This window comes from Scyliorhinus canicula, chromosome 25 (genome assembly GCF_902713615.1).
Source record: "Scyliorhinus canicula chromosome 25, sScyCan1.1, whole genome shotgun sequence".
Lineage (NCBI taxonomy): Eukaryota > Metazoa > Chordata > Chondrichthyes > Carcharhiniformes > Scyliorhinidae > Scyliorhinus > Scyliorhinus canicula.
In genome coordinates, this window is record NC_052170.1 from 24,328,196 (window position 1) to 24,342,294 (window position 14,099).

Genomic DNA, 14,099 nt, shown 5'->3' on the forward strand with positions numbered 1-14,099 from the left:
ATTCAGCGACGTGGGGGGTTTGAACCGGCGCCAGGTGGAACACAATCGATTCCAATGGGAAACGGTGCAGGAGCCGCCGGGTCCGTGATTGACCCTCGGGAGGCTGACACGCTGTAGCTGCCTGTACACATTACACTCCCCACACACACCATCCCAGCCAACAAGGTGGCACTGGCTGTGCTGGAGTGCGCCCATCCAGCTGATGGGTTGGCTGGGACCAGAGGGCACCGAGGGGGTGGCTTGGGGGCACTAAGTTTACAGTGGGCTGTGGAAGAGAGGAAGATGAAGCAGGTGGAGGACAGAGGAACAGAAAGATCCCACTCGGGAGAAACCAGCCAAACATCAGTCTCAGCGTCAGAATGAGTTTCAATCTGGACCAGGATGGTTTTCACTCCCAACCAGACCATCTGTACATTTCTCCAAAAGAAACACCTTTCACACATTGTGGTTGAGCATTTATAGATTTATTGAGCACACACTTCATGCAATAACATTGAAACACCCACTTAACCGATCGGCCCACATGTGATGGTGAGAGACTCGGACATGTTAAACTTCCCAGCTGAATATTCAGTGAAACAAACTGTCCACAATCCAAATCCTCAGGACAGTCGACTGCTTCATTCGAGACCTTTTTGACCCCAAGTTTGTGTCTGTAAAAGTCCATTAATGGGAAGCTCACAGACCTGATTGTGTCATAGAAACAAGAGAAAAACCAACGAGCTGTAAATGCTGAGCCGGTCAGGCAGTAACTGTGGAGAGAATCACAGTTACTGTTTCAGGGTCAGGAGCTAAAGCATTGAGCTGAAACATGGTCTGGGTTTTTCTCCACAGCCGCTGCCTGACTGGCTGAGAGTTCAGTGTCTGCAGGAGTTTTCCCTGATATTAGTCCTGATCATGTCTTGCTCACACCAGCAGTTTCCCAGCTTCACGCTGCAGAGATGTGACCAACAGGACATTTTCACCGGGTCTATTGATGACATGAGTGAAGGTGGGAACACATTGCTCTCTGCTCCGTCAGGAATATCGCTCCTCCAGATAAGGAGGATCTGATTGGACCCACCACATATCAGAAAAGCTGATTCCTTCCCTTGTTTCATTGGGCTCCTGGGATCAGTTACCAAATATTTCACTTTGCTCAACAGAAAGATGTTTCTGTGAAGAAAATAAGAATCCTGGATTTTATTCTGTGCCAACAACACCATTCTCGAGGAACCCTGAGGGAAAGGATGATATCTACCCAGAGATTGTGTTGGGATTAACTGTTGTCAGGACACCCATTCTCGGTGCTGACAAATCTCGGAATTCAGCAACTGGACACAGATCTTTATCAAATCCTCTCATTCAGCAGAAGGTTAAAAAGGGTCATTTGGGGTCAGTCTCTGTCCAACAGCCCAGTGGTCAGGACTTCCAAATGGAGGTTATACTTCCCTATTCCACAAAGCCAAAACTAAAAGCTCCCACATTCCCTAATATGGAGAAGAATAAATCCCAATGTAACATTAACACACAGCGAGCGATTAACCCTTTGCTCGCTGCTTAACGCTGTAAGGCAGGGCTATTACTGAGCGAAGCTGTAAACACACAGGTCACCAGGTGCTCACTGGTACAATCCATCACCGTCAATCTTCTGGAGAAGCCACAGCCCAGGGCTAATATTTTCCAAGATTCAACTGAAGCTTCAGGTGCGGGAATTGATCCTTGAGCGTCAGCTCCACCTACATCACAGACAGGAGACATGGTTAGTATTGCAGTGAGTGGGGGGGGGGGGGGGGGGGGGGGGGGATTGTGGGGTAGAGTTTGGGGATAAAAAGTCACCTTCACTGCCAATCACTGGCTGGAACGGGACAGGATGTAAGGAACGGGGGAAATTGCTGCCAATATGTGTAATGGAGAGATAAGAGGGAGAAATGAACTTAGTGAGAGACAGTGTGGAAGAGGGTGTGAGAGTAACAGAGAAAGGGGGAGACAGGATGAGGCAGAGAGAGAGGGGGAGAGAGAGACTGGGATAGAAAGAGAGAGAGAGACTGGGATAGAAAGAGACAGAGACTGAGGTAGAAAGAGAGAGAGACTGGGATAGAAAGAGAGAGAGAGAGTGGGATAGAAAGAGAGAGAGAGAGAGAGACTGGGATAGAAAGAGAGAGAGAGAGTGGGATAGAAAGAGAGAGAGAGAGTGGGATAGAAAGAAACAGGGATTGAGTGGGACATACACAAGGCAGAAAGAGAGAGTGGGACAGAAAGAAAGGGAGAGAGTGGGGCAGAGGAGAGAGAGAGAGTGGGACAGGCAAGAGACAGAAAGAAAGAGAGAGTGGGACAGGCACGAGACAGAAAGAAAGAGAGAGTGGGGCAGACAGGAGGCAGAGAGAGAGAGTGGGGCAGAGGCGAGAGAGAGAGAAAAGGTGTTTTATTCTTTCTTGTAGCCCCAAAGAGAAGGTCTCAGAGGTGACACACGTCGAGTTGGTATCACATTGAGGAAGGGGTTTACAAAATGCAGCTCAAACAGGGCACAATAGTGAACTCCACAAAAGCCCGTGAAACGCTCCGATTATGTCATTGCGGAACATGTGACACTAACACGTGGGCAGCTCGGTGGCTGAGTGGTTAACACTGCTGCCTCACAGCGCCAGGGTCCCGGGTTCAATTCCCACCTCAGGTGACTGGGCGGAGGTGACACTTTCTCCCCGTGTCTGCGTGGGTTTCCTCCGGGTGCTCTGGTTTCCTCCCACAGATTTGCCGGTTAGGGGGTGTTGTGGGGTTATGGGGGTCAGGCGGGGTGTGGGGCTCGGCAAGGTGCTCTTTCAGAGGGTCGGCGCAGACTCGATGGGCTGAATGGCCTCCTTCTGCAATGTAGCGATTCCATAGATTTCTGAGTTTTTATTGTACCAGCCAATGGTGTTACTCTGATACCGAACAGAAAGTAAAAGAGGGCAGACGGAGACAAAGTGTAAGAGAGAGAGAGAGAGAGAGAAAAACATTGAAGGTTAGAGGGAGCGAGATGGCAGGAGGGAGAGTGTGAGAAATAGCGAGAGAGGTAAGTATGTACCTGTCAGGCAGGGAGGACATTGTCGAGCAAGGGAACCGTGGTTTACTAAGGAATTTGAAGCACTTGTCAAGAGGAAGAAGGCTTATGTTAGGATGAGACATGAAGGCTCAGTTAGGGCACTTGAGAGTTACAAGTTAGCCAAGAAGGACCTAAAGGGAGAGTTAAGAAGAGTGAGGAGAGGACACGAAAAGTCGTTGGCGGATAGGATCAAGGAAAACCCTAAGGCTTTCTATAGGTATATCAGGAACAAAAGAATGACTAGAGTAAGATTAGGGCCAATCAAGGATAGTAGTGGAAGATTGTGTGTGGAATCAGAGGAGATAGGGGAAGCGTTAAATGGATATTTTTCGTCAGTGTTTACACTGGAGAAAGACAATGTTGTCGAGGAGAATACTCAGGTTCAGTCGACCAGGCTGGATGGAATTGAGGTTCACAAGGAGGAGGGGTTAGCAATTTTGGAAAATGTAAAAATAGATAAGTCCACTGGGCCAGATGGGATTTATCCTAGGATTCTCTGGGAAGCCAGGGAGGAGATTGCAGAGCCTTTGTCCTTGATCTTTATGTCATCTTTGTCGACAGGAATAGTGCCGGAACATTTATTGACTTCTTTGCGGGAGAGTGAGCGTCAGCAGGGGGGTGGGGGGAGGGGGGGGGGGTAGAGTAGAGTAGGAGGGAAAATATGGCGGGTAGTTCCGGTGGGAGGGGAGCGGGCTTGTGCAATATGTTACGATGGAAGTATTGAAAGTACGTGGATGTTTGCACATTTTTGCCTTTTTTGCTTCCTTTCTGATGATGTCTGTAACTGTTTACAAAGCCAAAAACTACCTCAATAAAATTGTTCATTAAAAAAAAGGAATAGTGCCAGAAGACTGGAGGACAGCAAATGTTGTCCCCTTGTTCAAGAAGGGGAGTAGAGACAACTCTGGTAATTATAGACCTGTGAGCCTTACTTCGGTTGTGGGTAAAATGTTGGAAAAAGTTATAAGAGATAGGGTTTATAATCATCTTGAAAAGATCAAGTTGATTAGCGATAGTCAACACGGTTTTGTGAAGGGTAGGTCATGCCTCAAAAACCTTATTGAGTTTTTTGAGAAGGTGACCAAACAGGTGGATGAGGGTAAAGTGGTTGATGTGGTGTATATGGATTTCAGTAAGGCGTTTGATAAGGTTCCCCACGGTAGGCTATTGCAGAAAATACGGAAGTATGGGATTGAAGGTGATTTAGCTGTTTGGATCAGTAATTGGCTAGCTGAAAGAAGACAGAGGGTGGTGGTTGATGGCAAATGTTCATCCTGGAGTTCAGTTACTAGTGGTGTACCGCAAGGATCTGTTTTGGGGCCACTGCTGTTTGTCATTTTTATAAATGACCTGGAAGAGGATGTAGAGAAGGATGGGGTAGTAAATTTGCAGATGACACGAAGGTGGATAGTGCTGAAGGATGTTATAGGATAGAGAGGGACATAGATAAGCTGCAGAGCTGGGCTGAGAGGTGGCAGATGGAGTTTAATGCGGAAAAGTGTGAGGTTGTTCACTTTGGAAGGAGTAACAGGAATGCAGGGTACTGGGCTAATGGCAAGATTCTTTGTAGTGTAGATGAACAGTGAGATCTCGGCATCCAGGTACATAAATCCCTGAAAGTTGCCACCCAGGTTAATAGGGCTGTTAAGAAGGCATATGGTGTGCTAGCCTTTATCAGCAGGGGGATTGAGTTTCTGAGCCACAAGGTCATGCTGCAGCTGTACATAATTCTGGTGCGGCCGCTCCTGGAGTACTGCGTGCAGTTCTGGTCACCACATTATAGGAAGGATAGATAGATAGAGAAATACAGCACAGAACAGTCCCTTCGGCCCACAATGTTGCGCTGATCTTTTGTCCTAGGTTAATCAAAGAATTTTGGACAATTTTTCATGGCCAATCCACCCAACCTGCACATCTTTGGACTGTGGGAGGAAACCGGAGTACCCGGAGGAAACCCACGCAGTCACGGGGAGAATGTGCAGACTCCACACAGACAGTGACCCAAGTCGAAATCGAACTTGGGACTCTGGAGCTGTGAAGCAATTGTGCTATCCACAATGCTACAATGCTGCCCTTAAGAAGTTAACCTACACTCCATTATTCTACCCTCATCCATGTACCTATCCAATAGCCGCTTGAAGGTCCCTAGCGTTTCTGACTTAACTACTTTCACAGGCCCATTCCATGCCCCCACTACTCTCTGGGTAAAGAACCTACCTCTGACATCCCCTCTTATTCTTCCACCATTTATCTTAAATTTATGTCCTCTTGTAATGGTGTGTTCCACCCGGGGAAAAAGTCTCTGACTGTCTACTCTATCTATTCCCCTAATCATTTTATAAACCTCTATCAAGTCGCCCCTCATCCTTCTCTGTTCTAATGAGAAAAGGCCTAGCACCCTCAACCTTTCCTCGTATGAAATGAAAAATGCTTATTGTCACGAGTAGGCTTCAAATAAAGTTACTGTGAAAAGCCCCTCGTCGCCACAATCCAGCGCCTGTTCAGGGAGGCTGGTACGGAATCGAACCGTGCTGCTGGCCTGCTTTCAAACCCAGCAATTTAGCATTGTGCCCCTGAGTGTGACCTACTCTCCATTCCAGGCAACATCCTGGTAATTCTCCTTTGCACCTTTCCCAAAGCTTCCACATCCTTCCTAAAATGAGGCGACCAGAACTGCACACAGTACTCCAAATGTGGCCTGACCAAGGTTTTGTACAGCTGCATCATCACCTCACAACTCTTAAATTCAATCCCTCTGCTAATGAACGCTAGCACACCGTAGGCCTTCTTCACAGCACTATCCACTTGAGTGGCAATTTTCAAAGATCTATGAACATAGACCCCAAGATCTCTCTGCTCCTCCACATTGCCAAGAACCCTACCGTTAACCCTGTATTCCGCATTCATATTTGTCCTTCCAAAATGGACAACCTCACACTTTTCAGGGTTAAACTCCATCTGCCACTTCTCAGCCCAGCTCTGCATCCTATCTATGTCTCTTTGAAGCCAACAACAGACCTCCTCACTATCCACAACTCCACCAATCTTCGTATCATCTGCAAATTTACTGACCCGCCCTTCAACTCCCTCATCCAAGTCGTTACTGAAAATCACAAACAGCAGAGGACCCAGAACTGATCCCTGCGGTACACCACTGATAACTGGGCTCCAGGCTGAATATTTGCCATCCACCACCACTCTCTGTCTTCTATCGGTTAGCCAGTTTGTTATACAACTGGCCAAATTTCCCACTATCCCATGCCTCCTTACCTTCTGCACGAACCTACAATGGGGAACATTATCAAATGCTTTACTAAAATCCATGTACACAACATCCACTGCTTTACCTTCATCCACATGCTTGGTCACCTCCTCAAAGAAGTCAATAAGACTTGTAAGGCAAGACCTACCCCTCACAAATCCGTGCTGACTATCCCTAATCAAGAAGTTCCTTTCCAGATGCTCAGAAATCCTATCCCTCAGTACCCTTTCCATTACTTTGCCTACCACCGAAGTAAGACTAACTGGCCTGTAATTCCCAGGGTTATCCCTATTCCCTTTTTTGAACAGGGGCACGACATTCGCCATTCTCCAATCCTCTGGTACCAACCCTGTTGACAGCGAGGACGAAAAGATCATTGCCAACAGCTCTGCAATTTCATTTCTTGCTTCCCATAGAATCTTTGGATATATCCCGTCAGGCCCGGGGGACTTGTCTATCCTCAAGTTTTTCAAAACGCGCAACACATCTTCCTTTCTGACAAGTATCTCCTCGAGCTTATCAGTCTGTCTCACCCTGTCCTCTCCAACAATATGGCCCCTCTCGTTTGTAAATACTGAAGAAAAATACTTGTTCAAGACCTCTCCTATCTCTTCAGACTCAATACACAATCTCCCGCTACTGTCCTTGATCGGACCTACCCTCGCTCTAGTCATTCTCATATTTCTCACATATGTGTAAAAGGCCTTGGGGTTTTCCTTGATCCTACCTGCCAAAGATTTTTCATGCCCTCTCTTAGCTCTCCTAATCCCTTTCTTCAGTTCCCTCCTGGCTATCTTGTATCCCTCCAGTGCCCTGTCTGAACCTTGTTTCTTCAGCCTTACATAAGTCTCCTTCTTCCTCTTAACAAGACATTCAACCTCTCTTGTCAACCATGGTTCCCTCACTCGACCATCTCTTCCCTGCCTGACAGGGACATACATATCAAAGACACGCAGTACCTGTTCCTTGAACAAGTTCCACATTTCACTTATGGCATTCTCTGACATTCTATGTTCCCAATTTCTGCACTTCAATTCTTGTCTGACAGCATTGTATTTACCCTTCCCCCAATTGTAAACCTTGCCCTGTTGCACGCACCTATCCCTCTCTATAACTAAAGTGAAAGTCACAGAATTGTGGTCACTATCTCCAAAATGCTCCCCCACTAACAAATCTATCACCTACCCTGGTTCATTACCAAGTACTAAATCCAATATGGCCTCCCCTCTGGTCGGACAATCTACATACTGTGTTAGAAAAGCTTCCTCTCACATTGCACTGCTGACCCGAGATCACCTCTCTGTCTCTGTATCTTTCCCTCGTTCCCTCTCTCTGTCTCTGTATCTTTCCCTCTCTCTCTCTGTCTCTGTACCTTTCCATCTCTCTCTCTCTCTGCATCTTTCCCTCTCTCTCTCTGTCTCTGTACCTTTCCATCTCTCTCTCTCTCTGTCTCTGCATCTTTCCATTTCTCTCTCTCTCTGTCTCTGCATCTTTCTCTCTCTCTCTCTGTCTCTGTATCTTTCCCTCGTTCCCTCTCTCTGTCTCTGTATCTTTCCCTCGTTCCCTCTCTCTGTCTCTTTATCTTTCTCTCTCTCTGTCTCTGTATCTTTCCCTCTCCCTCTCTCTCTGTCTCTTTATCTTTTCCTCGTTCTCTCTCTCTGTCTCTGCATCTTTCCTTCCCTCTCTCTCTGTCTCTTTATCTTTCCCTTGCTCTCTCTCTCTCTCTCTCTCTGTCTCTGTATCTTTCCCCACTCTCTCTCTCCCACTTTCTCTGTAACTTTCCCTCGCTCTCTTTCTCTCCCTGTCCCTTTCCATCACTCTCTCACTCCCTCTATCCATCTCTGTTGCTGCCTCAATCTGTCTGTCCTCTGTCTCCCTCTCAATAGAACATAGAACATTACAGCGCAGTACGGGCCCTTCGGCCCTCGATGTTGCGCCGACCTGTGAAACCACCTGAAGCCTATCTGACCTACACTATTCCATTTTCATCCATATGTCTATCCAGTAACTACTTAAATGCCCTTAAAGTTGGCGAGTCTACTACTGTTGCAGGCAGGGCGTTCCACACCCCTACTACTCTCTGAGTAAAGAAACTGCCTCTGACATCTGTCCTATATCTACCTATCCACATGTCACTCTTTGCTACGATCATACAGTAACCTCGCCCGATTTGGAGAGCATTTACCAAGACAAAAGAAGGGTCTGCCTTTCTTGTCGATTTACCCCACAGCCTATGACGTCAGTCGAGACTTGTGTCACCCCACATGACCCTTTCTGTCAACGAAGGCTACAGTGCCAAGTCCTTGGGATTTCTGGCAGCTGCACTACGAGGACAAGCTGATCTTTTCCTTAATGATAGTCAAACCCTACCCGCAGGCACTTTAGAATATTTTAAACGCCCATTTGTCCACATTGGCACACTGCACCATCATCATTGCAAGAAGATAGTCTCCAATCCAGACGAGAACACAGGATGAAGATCTTCAGTATAATTTTTGGACTTTCTGGACTATTTAGCCTCAATGGCCACTCGGTAGTAAAAAAACGAACTAAACGAGACCTGCCTTCCAATACCTATTTACATATGTCATATCTTTACGCCGAAAAATTGAATATTAGCAAGTGTTGGGTTTGCACCCACATTCCTGTCCATTCAAGGGAAGGAATACCTCTCCAATCCCTCCCCTTTCATACCGCAGAGACAGTTCAATGGATTTAACAACAAAATCAAACAGGCATCAGGGGAGATAGAGGGGGAATATGAAAATATGGAGATCTGCTGGCTATGACATGACTAAATTTTCAGCTTCGTATCAACCTACCTATAATCATGCCTTAACTCCACCCTCCCTCACTGTCCACTCATATAATGTTCAAGGTTCCATATGTTTTAATAAATCAGGGAAAGGAAAGTTAATGGGGCAAAGTAGGTGCAACCTACCAATACAATCCCCTGGATAACATCAGCTGATGATTTTACAGCCTACAATGGAACCTATTTCATATGCGGCACTAAAGCATATCCGTGGCTCCCCATTGATTGGACAGGGTCCTGCTTTTTGGGATATGTCATACCCCAAATGCATCATCGACCCACCCTTAAGCACCCTTAAGCACTCCCCCTCGCGAGCAAAAAGAACAATTTCTAAAACGGAACGGGCAAGGCATGAACGAACTGATCTACATGGCCTCAGCATTGGAACATCTGGCAAACGTAATGGCAACAGAAGCCAGGGACACTAGACAGGCACTGGCCGAGGTCTCAGCTGAGCTAGTGGCTGTCCGGACCGTGGCATTACAAAATCGACTGGCTTTGGATTATCTGTTAGCCTTGCAGGGAGGAACGTGTGCTATCATAGGCCAAGAGTGCTGTACTTACATTCCAGATGGCTCTGAAAATATCACAAACCTGGCCGACCATATTAGGAAACAGGCTGCTCAAATTCAGGAAATTGGCAGCGAATTTCACGACTATAACCCGCCGGGTTGGCTAGGGTGATTGGGTCATGGATTATTTGATTGGATCTTTAAGGCCTTTTTTCTACTTCTACTAATGCTATTAGGGATAGGATTGCTTTCCTGCTTGTGTAAATGCATTTTCAAACGAATCATGGATATACCTATTTAGCTAGTTGTCATGATATGACAAAAGGGGGGAGTGTAGTATTGTGTGAAGCAAATAATGGCATGATGGGAAAACTAGTCAAGTCTTCTTGGTACAAGTGAATTTAAACTGATTTTCATATAACCTAAGGCCCAGAATACAGAGACAGCCGAGGTCAGCATGTCTTGGGAACTGGGTGACTCTGAGAGTCTAGATAAGGCTTGGAGCTAGAAGTAGTCTTTATACATAACAAGCTGAACAACTGTCTCTTTCTGTATGTAAACAACTTCTTCCCTTTCTTAAAACAAAGACAAGAAAATGATATGAAACTCAAGTCCCCTAAAGGTCAGAAGGTGACGCCATTGTAACGATTATTACTTATGTTTTACTTTCAATCAAATTCCTGACCAAGCTGTATTCATGTTATCTTGATCCTATAATGTATAAGAACCGCCTTCTTTTTCTGTACTAGCGCAGACTTGGGACGGACTCCGCAGTTTGTAATTGACTGCCTTCCGACTCCAAGTATCAGCCATTTTCTGCTAGCAGTTCTAATTAGTGAATAAAGTTCAGTTTTGCTTATCTAATGAATGCTGTTTGAATTTCTCTATCACAGTCAAGACGCGGGGAAAATATAAAATACAACACCGGAACTCAATCCCTCTACCAATAAAGGCCAACACACCATAGGCCTTCTTCACAACCCTATCAACCTGGGTGGCAACTTTCAGGGATCTATGTACATGGACACCGAGATCCCTCTGCTATTCCACACTACCAAGAATTTTACCATTAGCCAAATATTCCGCATTCCTGTTATTCTTTCCAAAGTGAATCACCTCACACTTCTCCACATTAAACTCCATTTGCCACCTCTCAGCCCAGATCTGCAGCTTATGTATGTCCCTCTGTAACCTGCAACATCCTTCCGCACTGTCTACAACTCCACCAACTTTAGTGTCATCTGCAAATTTACTCACCCATCCTTCTGCGCCCTCCTCTAGGTCATTTACAAAAATGACAAACAGCAACGGCCCCAGAACAGATCCTTGTGGTACGCCACTCGTAACTGAACTCCATTCTGAACATTTCCCATCAACCACCACCCTCTGTCTTCTTTCAACTAGCCAATTTCTGATCCACATCTCTAAATCACCCTCAATCCCCAGCCTCCGTATTTTCTGCAATGGCCGACCGTGGGGAACCTTATCAAACGCTTTACTGAAATCCATATACACCACATCAACTGCTCTACCCTCGTCTACCTGTTCAGTCACCTTCTCAAATAACTCGATAAGGTTTGTGAGGCATGACCTCCCCTTCACAAAACCATGCTGACTATCCCTAATCATATTATTCCTATCTAGATGATTATAAATCATATCTTTTATAATCCTCTCCAAGACTTTACCCACAACAGACATTAGGCTCACCGGCCTATATTTACCGGGGTTATCTCTACTCCCCTTCTTGAACAAAGGGACCACATTTGCTATCCTCCAGTCCTCTGGCACTAATCCTGTAGCCAATGATGACATAAAAATCAAAGCCAAAGGCTCAGCAATCTCTTCCCTGGCTTCCCAGAGAATCCTAGGATAAATCCCATCCGGCCCCGGGGACTTATCTATTTTCACCTTGTCCAGAATTGCCAACACTTCTTCCCTACGCACCTCAATGCCATCTATTCTAATAGCCTGCATCTCAGCATTCTCCTCCACAACATTATCTTTTTCCTGAGTGAATACTGATGAAAAGTATTCATTTAGTATCTCGCTTATCTCCTCAGCCTCCACACACAACTTCCCACCACTGTCCTTGACTGGCTCTACTCTTACCCTAGTCATTCTTTTATTCCCGACATACCTATAGAAAGCTTTTGGGTTTTCCTTGATCCTACCTGCCAAAGACTTCTCATGTCCCCTCCTTTCTCGTCTTAGCTCTCTCTTTAGATCCTTCCTCGCTTCCCTGTAACTATCAAGCGCCCCAACTGAAACTTCACGCTTCATCTTCACATAGGCCTCCTTTTTCCTCTTGACAAGAGATTCCACTTCTTTGGTAAACCACGGTTCCCTCGCTCAACCCCTTCCTCCCTACCTGACTGGTACGTACTGATCAAGAACACGCAATAGCTGTTCCTTGAACAAGCTCCACATATCCAGTGTGCCCAACCCTTGCAGCCTACTTCTCCAACCTACACATCCTAAGTCATGTCTAATGGCATCATAATTGCCCTTCCCCCAGCTATAACTCTTGCCCTGCGGGGTATACTTATCCCTTTCCATCACTAATGTAAAGGTCACCGAATTGTGGTCACTGTCTCCAAAGTGTTCACCTACCTCCAGATCTAACACCTGGCCTGGTTCATTACCCAAAACCAAATCCAATGTGGCCTCACCTCTTGTTGGCCTGTCAACATATTGTGTCAGGAAACCCTCCTGCACACATTGTACAAAGAACGACCCATCTAATGTACTCGAACTATATCTTTTCCAGTCAATATTTGGAAAGTTAAAGTCTCCCATAACAACTACCCTGTTACTTTCGCTCTTTTCCAGAATCATCTTCACCATCCTATCCTCTACATCTCTAGAACTATTAGGTGGCCTATAGAAAACTCCCAGCAGGATGACCTCTCCTTTCCTGTTTCTAACCTCAGCCCATACTACCTCGGAAGAAGAGTCCCCATCTTGCATCCTTTCTGCCACCGTAATACTGTCCTTGACTAGCAGCGCCACACCTCCCCCTCTTTTGTCCCCTTCTCTGAGCTTACTAAAACACCTGAACCCCGGAACCTGCAACAACCATTCCTGTCCCTGCTCTATCCATGTCTCTAAAATGGCCACAACATCGAAGTCCCAGGTACCAACCCATGCTGCCAGTTCCCCTACCTTATTTTGTATACTCCTGGCATTGAAGTAGACACACTTCAAACCACCTACCTGAACACTGGCACCCTCCTGCGAAGTCAAATCTGTGCTCCTGACCTCTATACTCTCAATCTCCCGTACCCCAAAACTACAATCCAGGTTCCCATGCCCCTGCTGAATTAGTTTAAAAGAGCACTAACAAATCTCCCCCCCAGGATATTGGTGCCCCTCAGGTTCAGATGTAGACCATGCTGTCTATAGAGGTCCCAACTTCCCTAGAAAGAGCCCCAGTTATCCAGAAATCTGAATCCCTCCCGCCTGCACCATCCCTGTAGCCAAGCGATCTCGCGTATCATGCGACCCCTAAATCTTCGTCCCCAAAACATGATTTTATGCGATATCTCATGTATCATGCGAGTCACATTTTTGGAAATTAATGCCCAAACTAAAACTTCCAAATGGTATCATTGTCTGTGGATTCTGCAGAGTGGATTCTGTTGTGAAAGCTGTTAGCGAATCGAACAGCTTTCCAGCTGGCTTTACTAGCGTTGTTCTGCCACTTGACGTTTCCATTCATAAAAACGGCAAGTAAAACACCCACAAATTCTGTATCGGAAAAAGACGGCCATGTATTGAATAAACTACCCATATGATCAGGAATACTACTCTTCAGATTTTGACCACAGCATTCTGATGGGAAGATGTTCAGCCACTAGACGTTTCCATTCATGTTTTTCTGAATGGAAACATCAAGTGGCTGAACACAGTGGCGTGCAGAGGTCTGGTGATGCCCGGGGCAAATCTTGATTGTATGCCCCAAAGACTCAAACAAATCGAATACAAGGTCACCAAATAATTAACAGTTTCCAATTCCCCCTCCATCCATTAAAATACTTTCCTGCTTATATTTCATTTCCCCTGCTTCTTAACGTTTGTAAACTGTGCTCAGTCTGACCCACTCCGAGGTAACTGCTGAGACAAGAGAGTTTCGCTCTCGTGGTTAAAATACAATGTCAGTGACACACGGGTGTAGAATCATTATCACGAGTGTTTATAAGGAGACTGGTGGAAAAATTATCCTTTGCCTTTAAAATAAAATCGTGGCTGGATGCTGCGGGTTAAACCTGCCGTATTTTCTTTAATTCCTTTCCCTAATTGTCATGTTTTACCCTTGAAAGCTGGAATGCTGGGGGTCCCGAGGCCATCTGCGTTTTAATGAGTTACTTCATGTGCCAAAAGTAATTTTGCTGCATTCAACTCGTTCCTGTCTGATCTTGCGACCGTCACGAACGATGACATTCGCAT

At 46.0% G+C, this 14,099-nt stretch overlaps 1 protein-coding gene across 3 annotated transcripts in view; it reads right to left on the reverse strand.

Moving 5' to 3' along the window:
• Positions 1–445: 445 nt before the first annotated feature.
• LOC119957114 (pancreatic secretory granule membrane major glycoprotein GP2-like) overlaps positions 446–14,099 on the reverse strand; it is a 48,020-nt gene continuing 34,366 nt past the window's right edge. For all 3 annotated transcript variants that reach the window (XM_038784814.1, XM_038784813.1, XM_038784815.1), the window contains one exon: positions 446–1,718. In XM_038784814.1, the coding sequence (XP_038640742.1) occupies positions 1,653–1,718 (66 nt within the window). In that variant the 3' untranslated portion in view covers positions 446–1,652. The remainder of the gene's footprint in view (positions 1,719–14,099) is intronic.